A 24,250-nucleotide genomic window follows, 5' to 3' on the forward strand; every position below is an offset into this window, starting at 1 on the left:
TTTCCATTCACGAAGGCCACTATAAATCTGCATTTGTCCCTCTGGGATGTTTCTTTTCTGCCTGACTCTAGGATTTTCTTTTTCTGTCTTTGGTTTTCAGCACTTTGAATATGTGTCTGGATGATTTTTGTATGTGGTATTGTTTTATTTTTGATACTTATCCTGATTGGGGTTCTCTGACTACCTTTGGTCTTTGTTCAATATCTTTTATTATTTTTAGAAAATGCACAGCCATATAGCTTCACATATTTCTTTTCCATACTTCTTTCTTCTCCAGGAATTGTAATTATACATACTGTGCACCATTTTTTATTGTTCTACAACTCTGGGTTGTTCTGTTTTGTTCCCCTCCCAACACACAGACTTTGTTCTTTTTCAATTTGAATGATTTTTATTGACATATCTGCAAGTGTATTGAGTCCTGTATCAGTTTTATACATTATCCTTATGAGTATTTGGAAGAAATTTTTCATCTCTGATACAACGAACTTTTCCTAACATTTCCATTTGACTCATACCATTTCTGTGTCTGCTTAATTTCTCCATCTGTTCATGGATGTCATCCAGCTTTTCCTCTAGAGCCTTTAACATATTAATCATAATTATCTTAAAGTCCTGGTCTGATGGTTCCAAAATGTGGTTGTCTCTATCTGCTTGTTGCTTTATCTCTTGGCAGTGGGGTTTTTCCCTTGCTTCTTTTGTATTGCACATTTTCAATGAATGTTGGACAGGCTGTGAAGGACTCCCAAGACTGGGATAAATAGAGTTTGTGCCTAGAAATGGGCATATTTCTGTCATATTGTTATTGTGGGGAGTGGAGTCAGTTACTTAGTAATTGACCTCAGCTGGAGTTGCCCTCAGGGTACCGGTGACCTCAAGTTCCTCTAGCAGTGGGCTCCTTTACATAATGCTTAGTATTGAGGCCAAATTGCTAGAGGATTGCTCAGTGACTGCTTCCATTTTCTATTTAGCCACTTCATGTCTGCACCACAGAGGGGCATCTCTTCTTGGTGTTCTTACTTCTCCCTCATCCATTCCCTGCTTCTGCTTATTTCTTCATCCTGGGCCTTTGGTGGGGGAGAGCTGGGGTTTTCTGTTGGCTTGGTTGAGCCTCAGTCATAGATAAGTCCTGTGCTCCTGGGTCTCAGCCATGGGGCTCTGCCAGCATTCCTCCTTCCTCCTCCCTTAGTAGTCAGGCTGCCTTGACTGAAGCTCTGCTCAATTCTGTGTGAAGCAGGCCAACATGATTTTCTGTGCCTCCTCCACAAATGGAGGTTTTAGTTTCTACCATTTCTCCAGCAGCAGTGAATCTTTCCCTGTGTACCTGCAGATAATTTCCCGTCATTCCCCATTCAACAAGCTAATTTTGCCTCATCTCCTCCAGAGGCTATGAATCTTGGCTTGAGCCCCATGGGCCTGTGAGTTTCCTGCTCTTCCCTCAGTAATTTGAAGCATTTGCCTCTTAGAAGAAAAGCATCCATAGGTAGGGCTTTATGCCGGTCTCAGTAGCCACAAAAGTAGACTCTCTCCAGTCTCCTGCCCCCCACCCCTTTGGTGCTGGGAATTGAACCCAGGGCTTTGTGCATGAGAGGCAAGCACGCTACCAACTGAGGTACAGTCCTAGCCCTCTCCTGCCCTTTTCCCAATCTCTCATGTGTAGCTGGTGGAGGCTTATGGAAAAGAGTTTACAAGTACATGTGGACTCCTTATGTCAGGAGCTTTTAGTACTAACCTACACTTAAGAACTCATGAGGGTGCCTGGGGGTGGGTCGCTCAGTGGTGGAGCACTTCCCTAGCATGCACAGGACCCTGGTTCCATCTCCAGCACCATGATAAAAATTAAAAAGTTCATTGGCAATATACCAGACTTCTTCTTAGCTGGTTACATAGCAGTTGCCTCTCTAATAATTTTGTCCAGAGTGAGGGTTTGTGGGGCCCAACTCTCTATGAAGGGGCTTATTTTTCTTTAGAGTTTTATTTTCTTGATTACCTTACAATGTTAACTGTGACAGGATCAAGAAGAGGTATCATTAAACTCTTGACTTTTTCTTGTTTATTGTTAGAATGAAGTAAATTTTTTTTGTTTTGTTTTTCTGTATGTTAAGATGTTAAGCAGAAGCATAAAACCACACATTTTGATTCAAAAGAAAGAGATTCAGTTCCTGACTCTCTTTCTGTAATGTTTGCACATTCACTGTTTTCTCAGTTATAGAGAAAGAATGATGATAATAGTAATATTAATAATTACAGATTTGTCAGTGGGAGTAGAGGGTTATGGGGGGTGATGAAACAATGCATGTGAAAGCACTCACAAACTTGAAATTGCTTAGAATCGTGATTTTTACTTTCTAAGATATCGTTTCTTTTTGTTTCTGATTTCAGAAATGATCTTCAAGATGTAGAAATAAGCCCAAGACAGAATCGCCGCACAAGAGCAGCTGAAAGTGCTGAGATTGAACCAAGAAACAAGCGTAATAGGAATTAGTGTGGGCTGTTGCTGATTTTTTTAATTCAGTGATCAGAATATGGAACTTTTTATTGCCATATATTGATTTCATATTTATAAATGCCCAAGGGAAGATGTTAAATTCTTAATGTTAGGCTTAACTGATTATTATTCTCTTCTGCCCTTCCACAAAAAGCTAAAACATCCTCAGTCAGTCAGTTGCCTTCTGCCTCTGAAACATTTTTCCTTAAAAACACATATTCACCAGCTTTGCAGAGTGGGTAAGCTATTTGGCAAAGAGGTTTTGTTTTTGTTTCTAAATTTCAACAAAATGTCTTTTCACCATCCTTCTTTTCTTCCATGGACACCAACTTCACAAAAGGATTCTTTTCTGCCTTTTTATTGTAACAAGCAGTCAATTTAAGAGTGTTTTTGTTTTGTCCTAATTCAAATTCTTGGTGTGTGTAAGTACCTGATGCCGGTGTATCAGCACACCCATGACAGCGATTCATGATAGTTGTTTTCTAAGTTTAGTGTAGTTATTTGTTAAACTCGTGTTTTACACATTACTCAGAATAGGATTATAATTTAAAGTCACAAAGTTAGTATTATAATTTTTAAAAAGTTAGTATTATAAGGTCACAAAACCATAATATCTTTGAAACATTGGGCTTATTCTTCTGAATTTCTCTCTAAAAAGATTACTATCAGTATTTTTTCAGTTGAGTCTATCAAATCGCCAACATTTTGAATCCCGGCTATTTAATGAAAAGTATGCAATAAATGAATTTTATAAGCGAATGGACTCTACATTAATTTAAAATAATGTCCTTAAAACAGTGTCCTATGAATAGTTGTGTACAGGCCATTACTCTGAAGATTGTTGGTCAGAAATCATTATCTCTCTGGCATTTTAGAGCCATGCTACCCCCATTTCTTCCTCTGCCACTGCCCAACCCAAACATGAACTTACAAGTGACATGGGAGAAAATGCAGCAATGTTAAAATAGCAAATTTATGAATGTGCTGGGGACAGCATTTGTGGTTTCTCCTTTCCAAAGACTATCTCCAGTGACTGACTTTTGTATGCTTTGGACTTTCTGATATCATGTGGACTCTCGTGGTGAAAGTGTAGCATTTTCATACTGAAATCCACCATTTGTTTTCTTTATGAGTTTGCTAAGTTTCAAATAGAAGTATTTGTCATGGTCATTTCAACTGCCTAAAGCCATGAATGGTACACAAATGAAGTGAAAACCGGCACCACTCCCTGAACCTGTCAGCAGATCTCATGTAATGGTAAGTGAGGAGCATCCAGCCAAAGTGGAGGTTAATGTTGGTGTGGTGTGTACTGAGTTGCCAGAAATGAAGCTACAGTGAAAATGGCTTCTTTCATTAAAAATTATAGTCTCATAAGTTAAACTGCAGGTAATTACTATTTTATTTGCAGCAAGAAGAGTAAAGGGAGCAGTGAGACCCAAGAGGGGAACTCAGCACACGAATTCATTGAGTAAATTTGATTATTGACTTGGAGAACCAAGTCACTGGTCACTGTGCTGAGCTCTGGAAATACAAAGGTGACCAAATATTAAGTCAGTCGGGCAGGCAGGAAGAATTTGTTTCTCAGGGGACCTCTGAGCAATATGTGGAGACATTTGTGGTTATAACTGGTGGTAGTGGGAGGGATGTTACTAATATTGATTGACAGAGGCCTGGGGGCTGCTGAGCATCATAATGCACAGGCCAACCCCTTGTGTTAGTTTCCTGGGGCTACTCTCAGAATATAACCCGGGCCAGGTGACTTAAACAGCAGACATTTATTTTGCACAGTTCTGCAGACTGGAAGTCAAAGAGTACTAGGACATCTCCTGAGGCCAACTTCCCCTTATTTGCAGAGGGCTGTCTCTCAACATCCTCCCAGGGACCTCCCTCTGTGCACATATGTCTGTGCCCTGATCCCTTCTCACAAGTATACTAGCCATTGGATCAGGCACATGATATCATCTCATTTTACTTTAATTTCCTCTTTTAAAAGTCTGTCTTAAAATACAGTAACATTGTGAGGCCCTGAGAGTTAGACCTTCCAAAACATACATTTGAGAAGGGGCATAATGTAGCCCAAAACACTCCACAATAAAGAATTATCCAGTCTAGCTGAGTGCAGTGGTGCATGCCTATAATCCCAGTGGCTCAGTAGACTGAGGCAGGAGGATCTTGAGTTCAAAACCAGCCTCAGCAACTTTGCAAGACCCTGTGTCTAAATAAAAAAAAAAATAAAAGGACCGGGAATGTGACTCAGAGGTTAAGTGCCCCTGGGTTCAATCTCTGGTACAAAAAAGAATTAGCCAGTCTAAAATCGCAATGATACCAAGATTGAGAAACCCTTAACATAAAGGCTTTCCCAGGTTTATCTGATAAATAGGACCTAATGGACATTTATTGAGTTCTACATGTTGGCACATAGCATACACTTAATATTTATGTTCATAATTGACAGAAAGGTATTTTTATATCCATTTAACAAAGATTACAGAGCTTAGGGTCAGTATTAGATCTAGATTGAAACTGATGAGCTTCTAACTGAAATTTGACTTTTAATGAAAATCTAATCTTTACCAAATTTACCAGAAATTCACTGGCTATTTATTGTTTTTACCGCCTAACTCTTCTCAAGGGCAGAACAGCTGCTTTAAGTTATATTGACTCATAGTGACAGCAATGCTAAGGTTTGGGTGGTTGCTAATGACCTACTGTGAAGATTATGGAAAAGGACATCCACATGGTCCAATGTGTCAGGCATTGTTTCACCTCCTAATCTCCTTTTCTCTCCTATCCCACACTGAGAGTCACTGGTCTAGATTTAAAAAGAATTCATATCCCTAAGATCCTGTAGTTTGGGGTGGCATGCCTTCAAAAATGGAATCATATGGCAAAAATTTATTGTCAAAGGTAGATGAAATAGAGAAGGCTTTGTGCAGGATTTTTTAAAAAATGTGCCTCTCGGCCCCATAGAGAAGAATTGCCCAGACTACTGCACTTGAACCACTTTTCTTTTTTTGAACACTTTTCTTGACTCTGGTGCCCTTAGAACCAAGGAAAAGGCAGAAATAGCAGATTTCAAAATTCTTAGCATCTTGTAGAAGAAAATAGCAATTCTTTCAAATGAGACACTTTTTCCTACTTATTTTAATTATAAAAGTAATTAATTGTGACTATTAGGGGAAAGTCACAATCATTGAATTCACTAGCATTTTGATCAACCTTCTTTGACTTTGGTCTAAATGTTTCTCACATGTCCATAAGAATAGTCATGTGATCACATGAGCATTAAAATCCATGTTCTTGGCTTTATATTCCCCCTTTAGGGTTCTTTAGGTACTACAGCTGGTCTGGTTGGAGAGTCCTGCTTTGCCTAGGATGCCAACGCCAGTTTGCTACTTGGGATGCAAACTGACAGGGTCTTGCTTCTGGTCCCTATATCCTGTTGGCCTCTGTGTGCTGTGTGGACACCAGGAGAGTACACTCTCCCAGCTGATAGTGTGTGTGACCTGGGCCCATAATGTTCCTTGTAAAAAATGTGTCTTCTGTCTTCTCTCTCTCCTTTCCCTACTTCACCTTCATTCCCTCTACTGTTAGGACTATATGTCAAGTAATGCATAAAACAAAGAGACCCTGCCCTGATGCAACTTGTAGACCAGAAGGGGAGACAAACATGAACCAAATAGTTATACAAATTAACCAACAAGTGCAACAAAGAAAAGGTATATGGCATTAATGAAAGCATGTGACTTATCCAAGACCACCTCCACACACACATAGTGCTTTCATTGTCACAAATTTCACAGTGCCTGTCAGTGCTTTTCAATGATTGTCTAACAGTCCAACTGTATCATGTGCCACATTTTGCATAAGCATTGTCCTGTCCTTGGACATGGAGGTTACTTCCAGTTTTTTTCTAATTATGACTAGTTTGAAATTGACCTCATGGTGCATATAATTTTTTTTTAATGTGTGGTAACTTCCTTAGTTTAGGTTTCCAGAAATGGAATTAATGGGACATTGGCTTTTAATAAAATCTGCAATTGGATTTCTTAAAATTAGAGACCCCATAATATTAAACTCTATAGGAAGTTTGTTTTGTGGTTTTAAAAATAACAGATGTTATAAAACATTGGAGCTCCTCAGTGAGAATTTTACAGCAGTCACAAAAGTTTTCATATGACTGCTGCTATTAACTGTCAAAGCTGAGGTCGAGAATTAAAGGGGACTAATCAGAGAGTTTGCTTATACCTCTATAGAGTTATAAGCAAACAAAGACATTGGTATTCTAATGTGATAGTCTTTGTGATGAAGATCTCTGAGGGGAAAAGCTAGAAAACATTTTTATTATATTTTACCTCAGGTTCTGAATAGCAGCTGGATACATTTCTCTGGCAAAATTCTAGAGCTGATGTTATTGTAATGCTGGCCAGAGAAGCCCAGCTGGTTCAAATGCCAGATTAATAAGCAGCAAGCAAAGTTGACATTCTGTTATGAATGTCTTTTCCTGAATGGGAGCCAGGTGGGCAGCAAGCAAATTTTTTCCCATATCACAGCTTTGGAGCTGCACAGGCATACAGTTGAAACACTAGGCATCTACCTGGCATTGTTTATTTGTTTGGATCACATAAACACTGGGTCACGTATCTTTTGTGTAACATCAGGATTTTGGTAGCCCTGACTTTTCCATGACTAATAGCAGTCTTAATTGCTAAATGTACTTCCAGGTAACCTTAAATTCTTTATTAAATGTAACTATTTTGGTTTATTTTTAATTTTTTTGCATTGCTGAGGATGGAACCCAAGGTGTCGTGCATGCCAGGCAAGCACCTGCCACTGAGCCACTTTCCCAGCCCATGGTACCATTTTTTTTTTTTTTATTAAAATCTTTTTTATTTTTAAAGACTGCATTTTGATTCATTGTACACAAATGGAGTACAACTTTTCATTTCTATGGTTGTACACAATATAGATTCACACCATTCATGTAATCATACATATACATAGGGTAATACTGTCCGTTTTATTCTACTATCTTTCTGTCTTCCACCCACTTCCACCCCTACACCATCCTCTGCACCATCCAAAGTTCCTTCATTCTTCTATTCCCCTTGCCACCCCGCCTCATTATTTATTGCCATGCACTTATCAGAGAAAACATTCGGCCTTTGGTTTTTTGGGCTTGGCCTATTTCACTTAGCATCATATTTTCCAACTTCATCCATTTACCAGCGAATGCCATAATTTTATTTTTCTTCATGGCTGAGTAATATTCCATTGTGTATATATATCACAGTTTCTTTATCCATTCGTCAGTTGAAGGGCATCTAGGTTGGTTCCACAATCTAGCTATTGTGAATTGAGCTGCTATGAACATTGATGTAGTTGCATCACTGTAGTATGCTGATTTTAAGTCCTTTGGGTATATACTGAGGAGTGGGATAGCTGGGTCAAATGGTGGGTCCATTCCAAGTTTTCTGAGGAATCTCCATACTGCTTTCCAGAGTGGCTGCACCAATTTGCAAATACACCAGCAATGTATGAGTGTACCTTTTTCCCCACATGCACGCAACACTTATTATTGCTTGTGTTCTTGATAATAGCCATTCTTATTGGAGTTAGATGAAATCTTAGGGTGGTTTTAATTTTCATTTCTCTAATTACTAGGGATGATGAGTACTTTTTCATGTATTTGTTGATCACCTGTGTATCTTCTGTGAAGTGTCTGCCCAGTTCCTTAACCCATTTATTGATTGGGTTCTTTGTATTTTGGGTGTAAAGTTTTTTAAGTTCTTTTTAAACTTTGAAGATGAGTGCTCTGAAGTGTGTGTGGAAGAGATTTTCTCCCACTCTGTAGGCTCTCTTTTCACATTATTGATTGTTTCCTATGCTGAGAAAAAAAAAGACTTTTTAGTTTGAATCTATCCCATTTATTGATTCTTGCTTTTATTTCTTGTGCTGTGGGGGTCTTGTTAAGGAAGTCTGGTCCTAAGCCAACATGATGGAGATTTGGGCCTACTGTTTCTTCTATTTGGTGAAGGGTCTCAGGTCTAATTCCTAGATCCTTGATCCATTTTGAGTTGAGTTTTGTACAGGGTGAGAGATAGGAATTTAATTTCATTTTACTGCATATGGATTTCCAGCTTTGCCAGCACCATTTGTTGAAGAGGCTTTTTTCTCCATTGTAAGGTTTTGGCATCTTTGTCTAGTATGAGATAACTGTACTTATGTGGGTATGTTTCCATGTCTTCTATCCTGTGCCATTGATCTACCTGTCTATTTTGGTGCCAATATCATGCCGTTTTTATTACTATTGCTCTATAGTAGAGTTTAAGGCCTGGTATTTTGATACCTCTTGTATCACTCTTCCTGCCCAGGATTGCTTTGGCTATTCTGGGTCTTTTGTTCTTACAGATGAATTTCATGATTGCTTTTTCTGTTTCTATGAGAAATATCATAGGGATTTTAATTGGAATTGCGTTAAATCTGTATAGCACCTTTGGAGTATGGCCATTTTGGTAATATTAATTCTGCCTGTCCAAGAACTTGGGAGATCTTTCCATCTTCTAAGGTCTTCTTCAATTTCTTTCTTTAATGTTTTGTAGTTTTCATTGTAGAGATCTTTCACCTCTTTGGTTAGATTGATTCCCAAATATTTTATTTTTTATGAGACTATTGCAAATAGAGTTGTTTTCCTCATTTCCCTTTCAGATGGTTCATCGCTTATATATAAAAATGCTTTAGTATGTGTGTTGATTTTATAACCTGCTATTTTGCTGAATTCATTTATGAGGTCTAGAAGTTTTCTGGTGGAGTCTGGATCCTCTAAATAGAGAATCATATCATCAGCAAATAGTGACAGCTTGAGTTCCTCTTTTCCTATTTGTATCGCTTTAATTTCTTTAGTCTGTCTAATTGCTCTGGCTAGTATTTCAAGGACGAAGTGGTGAAACAGGGCATCCTTGTCTTATTCCAGTTTATAAAGGGAATGCTTTCAGTTTTTCTCCATTAAGAATGATGTTGGCCATGGGCTTAGCATAAATAGCGTTTACAATGTTGAGGTATGTTCCTGCTATCCCTATTTTCTCTGGTGTTTTGAGCATAAAGTGGTGTCGTATTTGTCGAACACTTTTTCTATGTTAATTGAAATAACCATATGATTCTTATCCTTAAGTCTATTGATATGATGGATTACATTTATTGATTTACGGATGTTGAACCAACCTTGCATTCCCAGGATGAACCCCACTTGATTGTGGTGCACTAAATATGTTTTTGGATGGGGTTTGCCAAGATTTTGTTAAGGATTTCATAGTGTTCCAGAGATTTTGATATGTTGTATCATTGTTCTCATTTACCTCTAATAATTTTTTCATCTCCTCCCTAGTGTTTTCTGTTATCCGTGCTTCATTCAATAGCATATTATGTAGTCTCCAGGTGTTGGAGTAATTTCTGTTTTTCATTTGTCATTGATTTCTAATTTCATTCCATTATGATCTGATAGAACACAAGGCAGTATCTCTATTTTTTTTGCATTTACTAAGGGCTGCTTCGTGGCATAACATATGGTCTATTTTTGAGAAGGTTCCATGTGTTGCTGAGAAGAAAGTGAATTAGCTCATTGATGGATGAAATATTCTATATATGTCTGTTAATCTAAGTTATGGATTGTGTTATTGAGTTCTGTGGTTTCTTTGTTTAGTTTTTGTTTGGAAGATCTATGCAGTGGTGACAGCAGTGTGTTAAAGTCACCCAGAATTATTGTGTTGTGGTCTATTTGACTCCTGGCATTGAGAAGGATTTTTTTGATGTACATGGAAGCACTGTTGTTTGGGGCATAAATATTTACAATTGTTATGTCTTCCTGATTTATGGTTCCCTTAAGCAGTATGAAATGTCCTTCTTTATCCCTTCTGACTAACTTTGGCTTGAAGTCCATTTTATCTGAAATAAGTATGGAAACTCTTGCTTTTTTACTTAATCTGTGTGCATGGTAGGTTTTTTCCCATCCTTTCATCTTTAGTCTGTGGATGTCCATATCTATGAGATGAGTCTCTTGAAGGCAGCATATTATTGGGTCTTTCTTTTTAATCCAGTCTGCAGTCTATGTCTTTTGATTGATGAGTTTAGGCCATTAACATTCAGGGTTACTATTGAGATATGATTTGTATTCTCAGTCATTTGGGCTTATTTTTGGTTTTTAACTTGACTTGGTTTCTCCTTTGATTGATTTTTCCTTTAAGGTAGTTCCTCCCTTTGCTGACCTACATTTGACCTACATTGTTGTTTCTCATTTCCTCCTCATGGAATATGTTGTTGAGAATATTCTGTAGCGCAGGCTTTCTGTTCGTACATTCTTTTAACTTTTGTTTATCATGGAAGGATTTTATTTCGTCTTCAAATCTGAAGGTTAGTTTTGCTGGGTATAGCATTCTTGGTTGGCAACCATGTTCTTTCAGAGCTTGAAATATGTTGTTCCAGGCCCTTCTAGCTTTTAGAGTCTGGGCTGAGAAATCTGCTGATATCTGTATTAGTTTTCCCCTATATGTAATCTGATGCTTTTCTCTCGAAGCCTTCAAAATCCTATCTTTATTTTGTATGTTAGGCATTTTCATTATAATGTGCCTCGGTGTGGATCTGTTGTGATTTTTGTGCATTTGGTGTTCTGTGAGCCTCTTGTATTTGATTTTCTATTTCATTCTTCAGGTTTGGGAATTTTTTGATATTATTTCATTGACTAGGTTGTTCATTCCTTTGGTTTGTATCTCTGTGCCTTCCTCAATCCCATTAATTCTTAAATTTGGTCTTTTCATGATGTCCCATAGTTCTTGGAGGTTATGTTCATGATTTCTTACCATCTTCTCTGTTTGGGCCACTTTATTTTCAAGATTAAATATTTTGTCTTCATTGTCTGAGGTTCTGTCTTTCAAGTGGTCTAATCTGTTGGTGATACTTTCCATTGAGTTTTTTATTTGGTTTATTGTCTCCTTCATTTCAAGGATTTCTGTTTGGTTTTTTATTTTTGAGAATCTCTCTCTCTTTGTTGAAATGATCTTTTGCTTCCTGCAGTTGCTCTTTCAACTGCTTATTGGAGTGATCATTCATTGCCTGCATTTGTTCTCTTAATCTCATCCTTTGCTTCACGAATCATTTTATTATGTATATTCTGAACTCCTGACATTTCTTCTACCATACTGTCACTGGATTCTATTAATATAGAACTAGGTTTGTTTGGATCATTTTCTTCCCTTGTTTTTTCATGTTGTTCCTTTATCTTCCCCTCTACCAGTGAAGATCTTGGGTATTGCAGTTTCCCCCCTACGGGTTTATAGTGACCCTATAGGTTTCCATATCCTTTTCTGACAATGAGCTTCCAGTCTCCAGCAGGCATTTCAGGATGATATTTGCCCCACCTAAGGATGGGAGATACGGCTTCCAGGAGTATCCAAGATGGCTGCTCTGGCTTCCAAAATTGTTGGCAGATGGGGAGCTGCAGCTCAGGGGTATGGGCATGGTTGACTGGAAGTCCTGGAGGCAGGGTGCAGTCAGTTTGTCTGGGGTTCCTGGTGGTAGGGCACAGTCAGTCAGTCTGAGGGTCCTGGCAGTGGGGAGCAGTCGGTTGGTCTGAAGGCCCCAGAGGCAGGGAGTGGTCGGTTGGGCTGAGGGGTCCTGAAGGTGGGGCTTAGTCAGTCAGGACAGGGGTTCTATAGTTCCTGGCTGTTTTCTCAAAATGGCAGCACCCATTTGTAACCAAACCTGCAGGTACTATGACAGTGAACTTCCAGGTAACAGCAGGCAACTGGCGCTCCACTGGCGGTCTGAGGTCAGTCTCCATGGTACCATTTTTTTTTTTTTTTTTTTTTTTTGCGGTGCTGGGGTTTGAATTCAGGGCCTTGCACTTGTTGCAAGGCAAGCGCTCTACCAACTGAGCTATCTCCCCAGCCCCAAGGTACCATTTTAATATTAACTTTATATATTTTTTAGTTGTAAACGGATACAATACCTTTTTTTTTATATATATTTATTTTTCTGTGGTTCTGAGGATCAAACCCAGTACTTCACACATGCTAGGCTCTTCCACTGAGCTGTAGCCCAAGCCCCTAATATTAACTTTTAAATGTTAAAGTATATCTGCTGAAAACATTTTGGTAGCATAAATATTAAATTTCTGAAAGCATGACATCTACATAGAGCAATTTAGTTTTTCACATGATATTGACTTCCATTAAAAATTTAAGGAACAGTAGGGCTAAGATTGGATCTGTGGTAGCTTAGCTTAATGCTGCCATTTGATCTGTTCAGAGACTCTTCTTACCCACCTTGTCACAGAGGTATAGAAAAAGAGGCTTTATAGAGACATGTTTGCATATGTCTGTTCAAGATTAGTGAAGACCATTGCTTGACCAGAAGTGGAAAATAGTTGAATTAGTTTTTTAAAAAGTCATGCCCCATCTAGGGCTTTTTTCCCTGGTTTTGATTTTCTAGCAAAGTAAGAGAGTATGGTAGTAATGGATTGTGGAATAGTGCTATTTAAACTAGCTTATCCTCCATGCAAGACAGTATGTTGTGAGATCCAGACTTCCCTCTGTTGTGATGTGCTTACTAAAGGAGGCTCTGAAGTAAGAATGAAACAGAACCTAGAAGAAAGAAATAGGGTGCACAACCAGTTATGAGCAAAGCAGTTAGTCAAAACATTGGCAAGTTTTAGGTTAATTTAGCCTGGGGAGATGGGAAGAGGGTAGTAAAATAAGGTAGAAGTAAAATGATAATGTAGGACCTGGAGAGGGTGATTAGGAAGTTGGCATATTCAGAAACCCTTGGCATTGTTTTGCAGGCATGGACCCACTTTACACCCTAAGACAAGGATCATTTAAAAAATTCAAGGGTAAGCCTTAATAAATACAGTGTGTGGTTCTCCAAGTCTGAAAATGGGAAAAGTTAAACTACGGTGAGGCAGAAAAGATAGAACAACAACTAAGAAAAGGCATGGTCAGTAGAAAACAAAACAAGCTCAAATATATCCATAATAAACATAAGTGATTAAACTCAGTTCTTAATAATGGCTAACATTTATCAAGTGTGTGGTACATGCCAGGATTAAGGACTTCATCAGTGTGAGCTCATTTACTCATTACAACAGCCATATGTCTTATAAATATGGAGACTAAGGCAAAAGTTAAAACATATTCCCACAACATACAACCAGCATATGTGATAGGGTTTCTCAGATTGGATTTTAGAAAATCCACAATCTAACTTCATGTAGTGTACAAGAAGCATAACCATGCAGAAACAAAAAGCAGGAAAGATACCAAAGCTAATTAAGCATAGTAATGATTAGAACTAGCCATGCATATTCTTTTCTTTTCACTCTCAATTAGAGAAAACTTGCTGTGAGAGACTAGGACATGGATTAATTCCTATGAAGGGAATAGAGCGAATGCCAGAGACATGGCGTGATCACAGCTTACTCCCATTTCAGGGACAGGGAGGAGAGGATTGATTGTCCCTGGAAAGTCTAAGGCCCGTTGTGCTAGAATTTGATTCGATGGTCTGCCATTCTCCCCTTTGTTTCCTCTTCTTTCCTCTTGGTGTGGTCCTTTCCCTAAAGAATACCAGACCAAATGCTGCCATCTTTGATGTGCTTCTCCCTCACCCCATTTTGGGTTTTCATTACATGAATGTTCATTGAATGATACTGTGTTAGGACATGATAACGTGTATGAAAAAGAAGCACTTCCTGTCCAAACAACTTACTGTGTGACTGATTCAGTTTTGGGAGTGGGTTACTTTCCCTCCCTAGACCTCTGCTTCCTTTAGTGAAATAGGGCATTTGAACTAGAACTGGAAGAAACCTTAGCTGTCTATCCAGTTCAGTTCCCACATTTAACAGGTTGGAAAATAGGTTTTAGTGAGGGTGTAAGACTTAGAGTGTGTTTTGGATGACCTGAAAACAGGGTTGGAAACTCAGTACTCCAGCTGATGGGACAGGAAGGAAAGGCCTCCAGTGGGTGACTGCTGTCTTCTGTGGTTAAGAGCCTGAGGACCCATTAGCATCTTCACATAAGGCAGTCTGTCTTCCTTTCTTGTTCCCAAGGAGAGGCCATCTGGGCTTGAGATTCTAGACATGTGGTTTTTGAGGGCAAGGGCAACTTCCCAGCTTCAGACTCCTCAAGCCTTCTTAGGTAAGGAAGTGTAGTCCCAAGAGGGGATGAGGAAGGGTTTGAATCTTTAGTCTGCTGTTCAGTGATCCATTCAACACTCCCATCACCTCAGAACACCTGATACTGATTGCTTCTAATAATTGTTTCCCCATCTCACCTTTGCCACCCAGCTCCCCTAGTCTGCCTTTGATTGCCTGTACTGCTACTGAAGCTCAATTTCAGTTTTCCCACTCTGACTTCCTCTTTACCTAGATGTTCCCACATCATCAATTCTTTGACACCCACCCCCAACCCCCACACCGAGACCTTCATTGCTTTAACCTTACCACCTTTTCACTATCCATTCTTCCTACCCCAACATATCCTGACTTCCTTATTATCCACTTTAGTTTCCATGGCCCATCATAGCCATTCCTTGCCTCTTCCCTCTCCCATGCTTGCCAGGTCCTCCTGCTTTCCCTCCTACCTCATGAACTGCCCTTTCTCATTGTCATTCTCTGTAGCTTCATTCTTTGACTTCTGTGTCAGTTTTCCATCACTATAACAAGTACCAGAGATAATCTATTTATAAAAAGAGAAGATTTATTCTGGCTCACAGTTTTGGAGGTCTCAGTCAGACCTATGCTTGAGTAGTCCTATTGCTTTTGGGCCTATGGCAAGGCAGCACATCATAGCAAGGAGCATGTGGCAGAGAAAAACGAGTCTCCTCATGACTGAGATGAGAAAAAGAGAGGTAAAGAAGTAGCCAGTGTTCCACAGTCTCCTTTAAGGGCATGCTCCCATGACTGGAAGACCTCCTACTAGGCCCCACCTCTTAAAGGTTCCACCTCCTCCCAGTATCACCTTGCTGGGACCAAGCCTTTAACACATGGGTCTTTGGGGAACATTCTAGAGTATATTATAACCTTAAATGTAGAAGTGCCCCAGAACCTAGCCTTCAACCCTCTTTCCTTCTCTAGCTATGTTTTTTCTCTAACAGTTGATTTCAGTTAGTCACTTGACCTTGAATTCTCTCTCTATAATAATTAATGATTCTCAATATTATTCCTCTCTCCTGACTTTGACAGTGGCTTACTTGATATATCCACTTGGCTGAGAGGCCTCCCAAACTTGACATGTTCTAAACAGAACTCTTGATTTCCTCTCCCTATTCCCAAGTCTGTGTTCCCCAGATCTTCCCCATTTTAGCCTGTCAAGCCCCCATTCACATAGTTGCTTAGGTTAAAACCAAGTGATGAGTCATTGAACAAATTTTGGGGGTAAATTTGGAAGTTTTTGTTTCAATTTCTTTACAGCCCTTTAATATGTGTACAGAGTATTCTCCACTTTGGATGAAATATTTCCTATGGTCCCATGACTTTCCTGATTATGCTTAAGTAATAAAAAAGAAATATTCTATATAGATGGTCCCTGACTTATGATGGTTTAATTTATGACTTTTAAATTTTATGATGATGCAAAAGTAGAAACCATTTTTTGAATTTGACTTTTGATCTTCTTCTAGGCTAGCCATGTGTGGTATGATCCTCTCTGGGAATGTTGGATGGCTACAGTTCCTAGTCAGCCATGCTGTCAAGGGGAGTGGCAAGAACAATGACATTGTATAGTGTACTATGTTACTAAACACTGTGTTTGATAGGTTAAGTGTATTTAATATTTTTTCATTTTATATTTTCAAGTGATGGTGGGTTTATTGGGACATAACTCCCATTACAAGTTGAGGTTGTAGTCCAGAGTTACAGCTTCTAGTCTCATGTAATAAAATTCTGACCTTGAACTTGGTGTATAGTTAAGTATATTCCCTACCTCAGTTGGAGCTTGCTATAGACTAGCTTCTTGCAGTGGGTTTGTAGAAGAGCCAAGTTCCTTGAGTTCCTCTCACCCTACCCTGCTTTATTTTGTTACCCATCCTCTACCATCTGGCAACTGGTTCAAGGAGTGAAGAGAGGGAGGAGAAGGGGCGCAGGGAATCTTTCCTGACTAGTGCTTTTGTCAGATGGTTCACCCACTGGACCTGACAGATAATTCATGTTGACCCTCCTGGTTCCTCAGAGGTCCCACTGGGCAAATTTCAGTGTTTGTACCTCCCCTCTCTGCTTGGTGTCCTCTGGTGCCTTTCACACAGATTTTGTTGGAGGACCCATTACTTCTCTGGCCAATTCTCTTGAGAACTTAAACTGATTCCAGGTCAGCTTTCTCAGATAGTCTGTATGCATTTGTATGCACAAAACCCTGAATTCATTCTTTACCCTAACAAACTCTGGAATGAAGGTCAATCCCAGCATAGCAACCCTCCTAACCCTCCTTTGCTCTGGCATCAAATCAGTCCACCAACTTGTCTTTTACCTTCTAGATCACTGTTGTCCGTTAGAATGTTATGTAGTGGCAGAAATGTTCTATGTGCTGTCCAGTATGGCAGCCACTGGTCACATGTAACTGCTGAACACTTGACATGCTAGTGCAACTGAGGAACTGGATTTTTATTTGTTATTTTTAATTTTCACTGATTAAATACCCATACAGAGTCTAGTGTCAGCACTAGATCTAGTGCTAGATCAGCTGTAGATTTCTAGGTTCTTGAACTGGACATAAGTCTATCCTGCCCTCCACGTCTACAGGAAATGACTATATAAGTAGTTCTTATAGAGCTCCAGGCCTTCTCACTTCACTTGAAGGAAATGGCAAGTACCCCCACACCTTTGCTCTGGGAAGAGAAGGATATGGAACTTAATAACAGTGCATTCCAAAGAAATCCCATATATTTCACAACCCTTTTTATACCCTCTTGGTGGTTGAAGGATTCAGTCTGCCACCAGTTTTGCAAGTTCTGCCAAGTGATTTGTCTCACAATTTCCTTTGGCATTTGATATTATCTTTCCTCAACCAAAATATTTTAGTATTTTCTTATACTTAGAAGTCATCTTCAAGAATTTGACTCTTTGGAATACTTCATTTAAATGAAATCATTCACTATTTGGTGGGGGTTTTTTGCTGTTTTTTTATGATTGGTACTTAACATAATGATCCCCACATTCATCTACATTATAATATGTGACAGGATTTCCTTCTCATTTTGAGGAATAATACTCCATTGTTTGTGTATTCTGTGTTGGTTTTTTATCCATGTATCTATAGAGGACCATTTGGGTTGCTTCATCCTCTTGGCTATTGTAAATAATCCTGCAATTAACATGGGTGTGCAGATGCAAATATCATATCAAGAGCCTGCTTTCAGTTGTTTGGGGCATATACCCAGAAATAGGATTGCTGGTTTGCTTTATTTCTAGTTTTTTGAGAAGCTGTCGTTCTATTTTCCATAGAGCCATATTATTCTACATCACCATCAACAGTGCATAAGCATTCCAATTTCTCTGCATCCTCAATCATTATTTTCTAATCTTTTGATAAGAAAATGGGTGACCAGTGTCTTGAGTGTGAGATGATACTTCGTTGTGGTTTTGATTTACATTTCTTTAATGATTAGTGATATTAAGCATCTTTTAGTATGTTTATTAGTCATTTGTATACTTACCTTTGGAGAATTATCTTTACCCACCACATCCCATCTCACCATGATTTTCGGAATACCCTTCACAATTTGCCCCTTTTTGTGTGCACTCCTGAGCCCCTCCACTGCTACCACATTAATTTAATCCAGAATTATATCTCACTGAGGCCACTATTCTAGCCTGCTAACTAGTTTGTCTTTATCTACAGTTATCCCACTCTAGATAACTCCTCCCCTAGCAGCCATCTTACTGTGACTTAAGTGGCCTATGGCTTTATCTACCTTTCTGGCTTGTGGCTTTCCTTCTTCCTCAGCTTGCTGGACTGTAGCTGTATAGATCTACTACAGTTGTTCTAACATATCAAGGGTCTTCACCTGGCTGTCTTCTTCTTATCATTCCTAGAATTGCCCCCAACATACCTTCTCATATCAGCCTTCCTGTATTTCTCTTTCTAAAACACTTCACTCCTCCAAGTTAGTATCTGCTCTAGACTTTTTTCTTTCTCAGAATATACTGTCTGAAGGTGTTTGTCCACCTGTTGATTGTCTTCTCTTACCAAGTTACCAGAGAGGCTCTGTCACTTTTACTGCTCTGTCTGCCAGACCTAGAATAGTTTCTGGTACACTGTAGAGATTTGAAAACTATTTGTTAAAAGACAAAGATTTCTTGACTCTCTTTTTCCCTACTGGAGTGTGAGGTCTATGAGTCCAGAGACCTTGCCTGTGTTGTGTTCCCTTCTGTATTCTTAGTGCTCTGAACAGCATCTGAGCACAGGGTGTGAGCCATAAGCCAACATGGAAGCAGTCTTGCTGAGGAAGCAAAGATATCTTGGGTCAAGGCCCATTGAAGCAGTTTCTTCCTCTCCGCAGTTTCTGTCTTCCATTCTACTACACTGTTCAGCTGTTCTAAAAATGCTTGGTTCATTTGCATGAAAATAGCACCAGTTTTATCATTTATGTGAGCTGATCATCATTTACTCCAAAACATCAGGGGTCAGTAACAGTTATATGGATATATCCTCACTTACGTGTAAAGTAATCTTTATTGTAATCTCACAAACACCATATGTACTTCTGCCTCTATGAAGTTTGTTACTTTCCCAGTATTCACACCCATTCCCAACTAAAAATGTTACTAGGACCGTCAATGAGGATCTAAACTATAGAAATTATTTTCTATTTTTACTTCTCATCCTAGGGTCTTATTTCTTTGAGCCTAAACTTAATTTTGCTTTGAACTATGTGTTGACCTGCATATTATATAGACAAATCTTCATTTTGAAGATGACAAAGAAACTCCAAATGCTAAAAGCAATTATTCCATCTTCCTGGGTACCTTCAAGGATTTTGTTAATAGCTTTCCTTTTTGTTTAATAGATTATCCTGCAGCCTCTATATCATATTGAAATGCTCAGCACTGACATCTCTTTCTCTGGAGATTTTGTGACAAGAAGAGTAGAGATTTCTGTTATGGATACAAAACTGCTGCTATGAGCACATTGATTTATTCCCATCAGTCGATAGATGAGGGGTTGTCTGAAGAATCAGGGCAATTGTGATCATGGAGAGAAAAAAAAAGGAGTGACTTGAGATGTTTTAGCTACCTTGATTTTTTAAAATTATTTATTTATTTACTTATTTTATTTTTGAGACCTGTTGCCTGAATTGCCCAGTCTGGTCTTGAACTTCTTTTTAGTCCTCTGCCTCAGCCTCCTGAGTAACTGGAATTACAGGCACTTACCACCACACCCAGCTGTTTTTCTTGATCTTAATTTCAAGACGTCATATAAACTGTTGGGGCTTGAAACAAATCTGAAAGCCTAACTAGCCCTGTCATTGTTTTACAGGTGAGGATACTCAGTTCAGAGAGAAGAGTGGTTCTCCCAAGAGAATGAAAACTGATATTTCATTTGGACATTGGAATGGTTGGTTACCACAGTTCTGTAAGAACTGTTAATGGCTCATGGGAGTTAATTCTCCAAATTTTCCTTTTTTATTTTTTGTTTATAAAATGGGCCCACCAGTTCCTGTCTTTCAACTTTCCAGAGAAAAGTCCAGATGCATATTATAAATATCAGATTATTTTTATTATTAAGTGTTCAGTTGTAATTGCTAGCCTTTTATAGAAGAGTAAAAATATCATCATAATGCTTTTAATTAAATTTTAAAGTATTTCTCTAAGCAATACATTATCATGGTTCATTATTCATAAAGTACAAAATAGTCTATAGTAAGAAGTCTCGCCACCACCACCATTTTCCAGCCATTGAGTTCTGTCCATGAAGGTAGCCAGTTTGTTCTAATTGATCCTAAAAGATTGTCCCAAATTGTCCCCAAAGGTCCAATACTGTATCTTTTTAGAGATATTTTATGTCTTGGATTTAAATCTGTGTTCACACTTTTTCTTTCCAAATGATTACCCCATAGGTTCTGTCCCTTTGAATCAGAAACTTAGGATCTGAGATAAGAAAAATAGGTATGAATATGTATCTGCATAATAAAAATATGGAACAGAGAGTTCTAAGACCACAACTTAGAAGGTCTTCAGAAAAGAATGGATGTTTAGAAGAAAGAGTGTTTGGAAGTCTGTAGGCACTTTTAGGCTCTAACTGTAGGACACCATCTTTTCTGAGGTTTCTCATTCCTGAGCAGAGACCTGGCAAACCACAGAGGACTCTGGCAGAACCTGGCTTGGATTGTAAAACCCTCTATTTAGGTTGTCCTTACAAATGCTAGAATAGAGTAGAACAAAATTAGGATATGTGGTATCACCAAAAACTCATGTGTGAGTGAATGTAAGAATGTTTATAGGCAAAAATATTAGATTATAAGAGGTATATAAACTAATCAATGACATTATTCCACAAATAGGGATTACTGGGTGGCAACTATAGGCAGATAAGATGTGACTGGAGAAGACAGGTCACTGGGGGCATGCCTTTGAAGTTTATATTTTGTCCCTGGTGAGCAGAGGTCCTAGTTTCCTTGTTGCTTATCTAGAGCTGCTTTCCTCTGCTGCACACTTCCACCATGGTGTTCTGCCTCAACTTGGGCTTAGAGGTGTGGAATTGGATGTCTGTGAACTGAGGTCTCTTAAACTGTGAGCCAAATAATCTTCCCCCGCTCTGTTCTTGTTAGGTCCTTTGGTCACAGCAATGAAAAAGAAGAGTGGGAACTTTAGATAGGAGATGTACATGGTACTTGTCTTCATAACCTAACAGTGAGGAAAATATTCTAAATATTTCAAAAACATATAACTAGAGCCAGTGACAGATGCTACAGAGCTATGAATTCACCTTAGTATGAAAATCTTTAATTTACCTTAGTATGAAAATCTAACAAGCAGAGCTACAGTGAGGGAGCCTGCATCCAAGCACACCAGTGTTTATACAGCGGCTGTGTGGCACTGTTGAGGGGTGAAGCTGATGGGGAGGAGGTTAGACGAGCTCTCTCCAGGTCTCCACCACCTCTGAGATTCTGTGCTTGGTTTGATTCTAAATGGAGCTTTGCCTTTAGTGTAAACTTTCTTCATTATGCTTTATCAAATTCACTTCTTTGTGTTCTTATACCCATCTGTTTTGTCCCTTGAGAAGATGATTGGGTATGTGATGATTATTGTCTTAGATTTCTATGACATAAGAAATTACCATAAATTTAGTGGCTTAAAACAAAATAGGAGTATTATTATCTCACAGCTTTGTGAGTTACAAGTCCAACTTGAGTTTCACTGGGCTAAAGTCAAGGTATCAGCAGGGCTGTGATCCTTTCCAGATGCTGTAGGAGAGAATCTGTTCCCTTGTCTTTTCCACCTTCCATTGACTGCGCTTCTTCCTAGACTCCTGGCTGCTTCCTCCACCTGCAAAGGTGGCAGCAGCCATTGTTTCAGTCCTCACATCACCACCCTCTTCCACTTTTTTAGGACCCCTGTGACTGAATTGGGCCCACCCAGGTCATCCAGGATAATCTCTCTATTTTAAGGTCATCCTAATTCCATCTGCAGCCTTCATTTCCTTTTGCCATGGACTTAATGTATTCCTAGGTTCTGGGGATTAGGATGTGGCCTTCTTTGGGGGCCATTACTCTGCCTACCTCAGTTGCACAATGGATATGCTCCTTTCCTGTGCAGAGATAGGTACTAGAGACAGCATCTACATTTGGATTGTACCTCTTAACCTGCCCTTGGCCCTGATCATTTATGAGGCTGGGCCTAGGACCCTGTGTTGGGGACTTCTTAACCTCCAACTTCCATTACTTCTGGATGTGATTTTTCTCACTATGTGTGTTGTTTAGCACCTACTCACTTAATCTGGCACAGTACAGAAATCCCTGGACCCTGCCCAGACTGTCAGTCCTTAGGGTTTGTGCTACCAAAAAGAGGGTGACATGAATGTACTGTACGATATGGGGCTCACGTTAATCAACATAGACCAAACGAAACAGAACCTTACACTCACATAGGAGAAGTTTCTGTATGATAATTAAACCTAGACCGTAAACCATAACTACCAAGAAAATGATTAATAGTTTTCTTTGCCCACCCCCCTTCCATCCTAGGAGTGAGGATGGGGTACAGTGACATAGCTTTAATGTGGCATTCTTCTGTATTTAAACATTTCTACTCTTAGATCGTCCTTGACAAAATGAGTACTAAAATGCAGCAATGGAAAATTAAGGCCAAAACTGATGGAAAGAGACACAGTAGCAGAGGTAGCTAGGCATTTAAGTCCCAAATTAAGTTTTCTTTAGCTTAGGCAAAATGGGAACTGGAGGAATGCATTGTTCCCATTGACTCACATCCATTTGTTTTGAGTTTCCAGTTTCCTGTAGCTATTCTTAATGCATTGTCTTATTTTAGCCAAAACAGTGGGATTTGATGGTCACAGGTGAACAGTTCTGTCATTGTCTCCATTCCTCAAGCATGTCACCTGTCAGAAGAACGAAGTTTGGAAAGTGTCCCCAGGCAGGAGGCAGCTGAGCCCTCAGGTCACTCCCTTCAAGTTCTGACTCTGGACCCTGGCCTTGCTTTCTTGGTGGCAGCCCTTCCTGACCCTCCTGTCAGCCACTCTGCCCCAAGCTCAGGTTGCAGCCCCCAGGGCCCCTTTTTGCCCCTCTCTGGGAAAGAGTAAAGAACTTGAGTTGGAGTGACAGCAGCCATTTCAGTTCAGATACAAGTTGCATTTCTCCATGAGGGTGCTAACTTCCATCTGCTCTGAGTTGGGGCTTTTTAGAATTGATTGGTGCCACATGTCAATGTCACCTTAATGTGTCTGCTGTCTTTTTAGCAACTCTGGAAGTTTGTGTCCTTTCCTTGACGGAATGAATTATCAGGCAGCACTTGTCATTAGCATTTTCTTTTCTCTGCCAGCCCAAATCACTTCTCTTACTCTTTGGACAATGTAGGTTGTTTTAAAACCCAGTTCGGACCTCCTACTTTCTAATCATATTAATCTGACAAGGAAGCCAAGTTCATATTAATTTGACAAGGAAGCCAAGTGGCCTACTCTGGGCCTCTTTTTACAGAATCAGGAATGGAACGGATGCCCAGATGTCTCTGGACACACCACCTACCCCACCCTGCCTCATTGATACTCTCAGCTGCTCCCCCTAAGCCCCTGTGTCATCCTCTGTGTCAATGCAGGTTCTCAGGCAGATGACAAGACAGAATTAAATGGGGCCAGAGATATATTAAGGGAGCTTCTATGAAGGACAAAAAGGAGGGGGGAACAGGAATAGTCAGGGGGAACCTGTAGACCACTTTTGGACACTTGTGAGAGAGTAAGGAGGAGGAGGTATGGGCAGGAAGATCCTCAGCCTGCCATGCTGAGAAAGTTTTGGTTGGATCAATGGAAAGTCCCAGACCAAAGACTGGTGGCCATTAGAGTTGCCTGTCTTGCAACTATAGACTAGCTGGCACAGGCATTTCACATCTTATAGCTTTGCCTTAAACCTTTACCAAACTTCCCCTGAAGGGGAGGCCAGGACCCTAGTAGGGCAGATACCACATCACTACAACCTATATGCATTCACTCCTCAGACCTACCCATTCCAGCCCCTAATCTCTGCTCATCCAGGGAACTGACAGTAGAATAGAAA

General features: G+C 39.6%; 1 protein-coding gene across 3 annotated transcripts in view; it reads left to right on the forward strand.

Moving 5' to 3' along the window:
* Window positions 1-13,507, forward strand: part of RAD18 (RAD18 E3 ubiquitin protein ligase) — a 120,023-nt gene extending 106,516 nt beyond the window's left edge. For 2 of the 3 annotated variants that reach the window (XM_079122084.1, XM_079122085.1), the window contains one exon: window positions 2,383-3,882. In XM_079122084.1, coding sequence (XP_078978210.1) covers window positions 2,383-2,485 — 103 coding nt within the window. In that variant the 3' untranslated portion in view covers window positions 2,486-3,882. Of the gene's footprint in view, window positions 1-2,382; window positions 3,883-5,811; window positions 7,345-13,319 lie in introns of those variants that run through there. The other variant, XR_013760832.1, reaches the window with a different exon arrangement.
* Window positions 13,508-24,250: the final 10,743 nt, after the last annotated feature.

Source organism: Sciurus vulgaris, assembly GCF_902686455.1.
Source record: "Sciurus vulgaris genome assembly, chromosome: 19".
NCBI classification, from domain to species: Eukaryota; Metazoa; Chordata; class Mammalia; order Rodentia; family Sciuridae; genus Sciurus; species Sciurus vulgaris.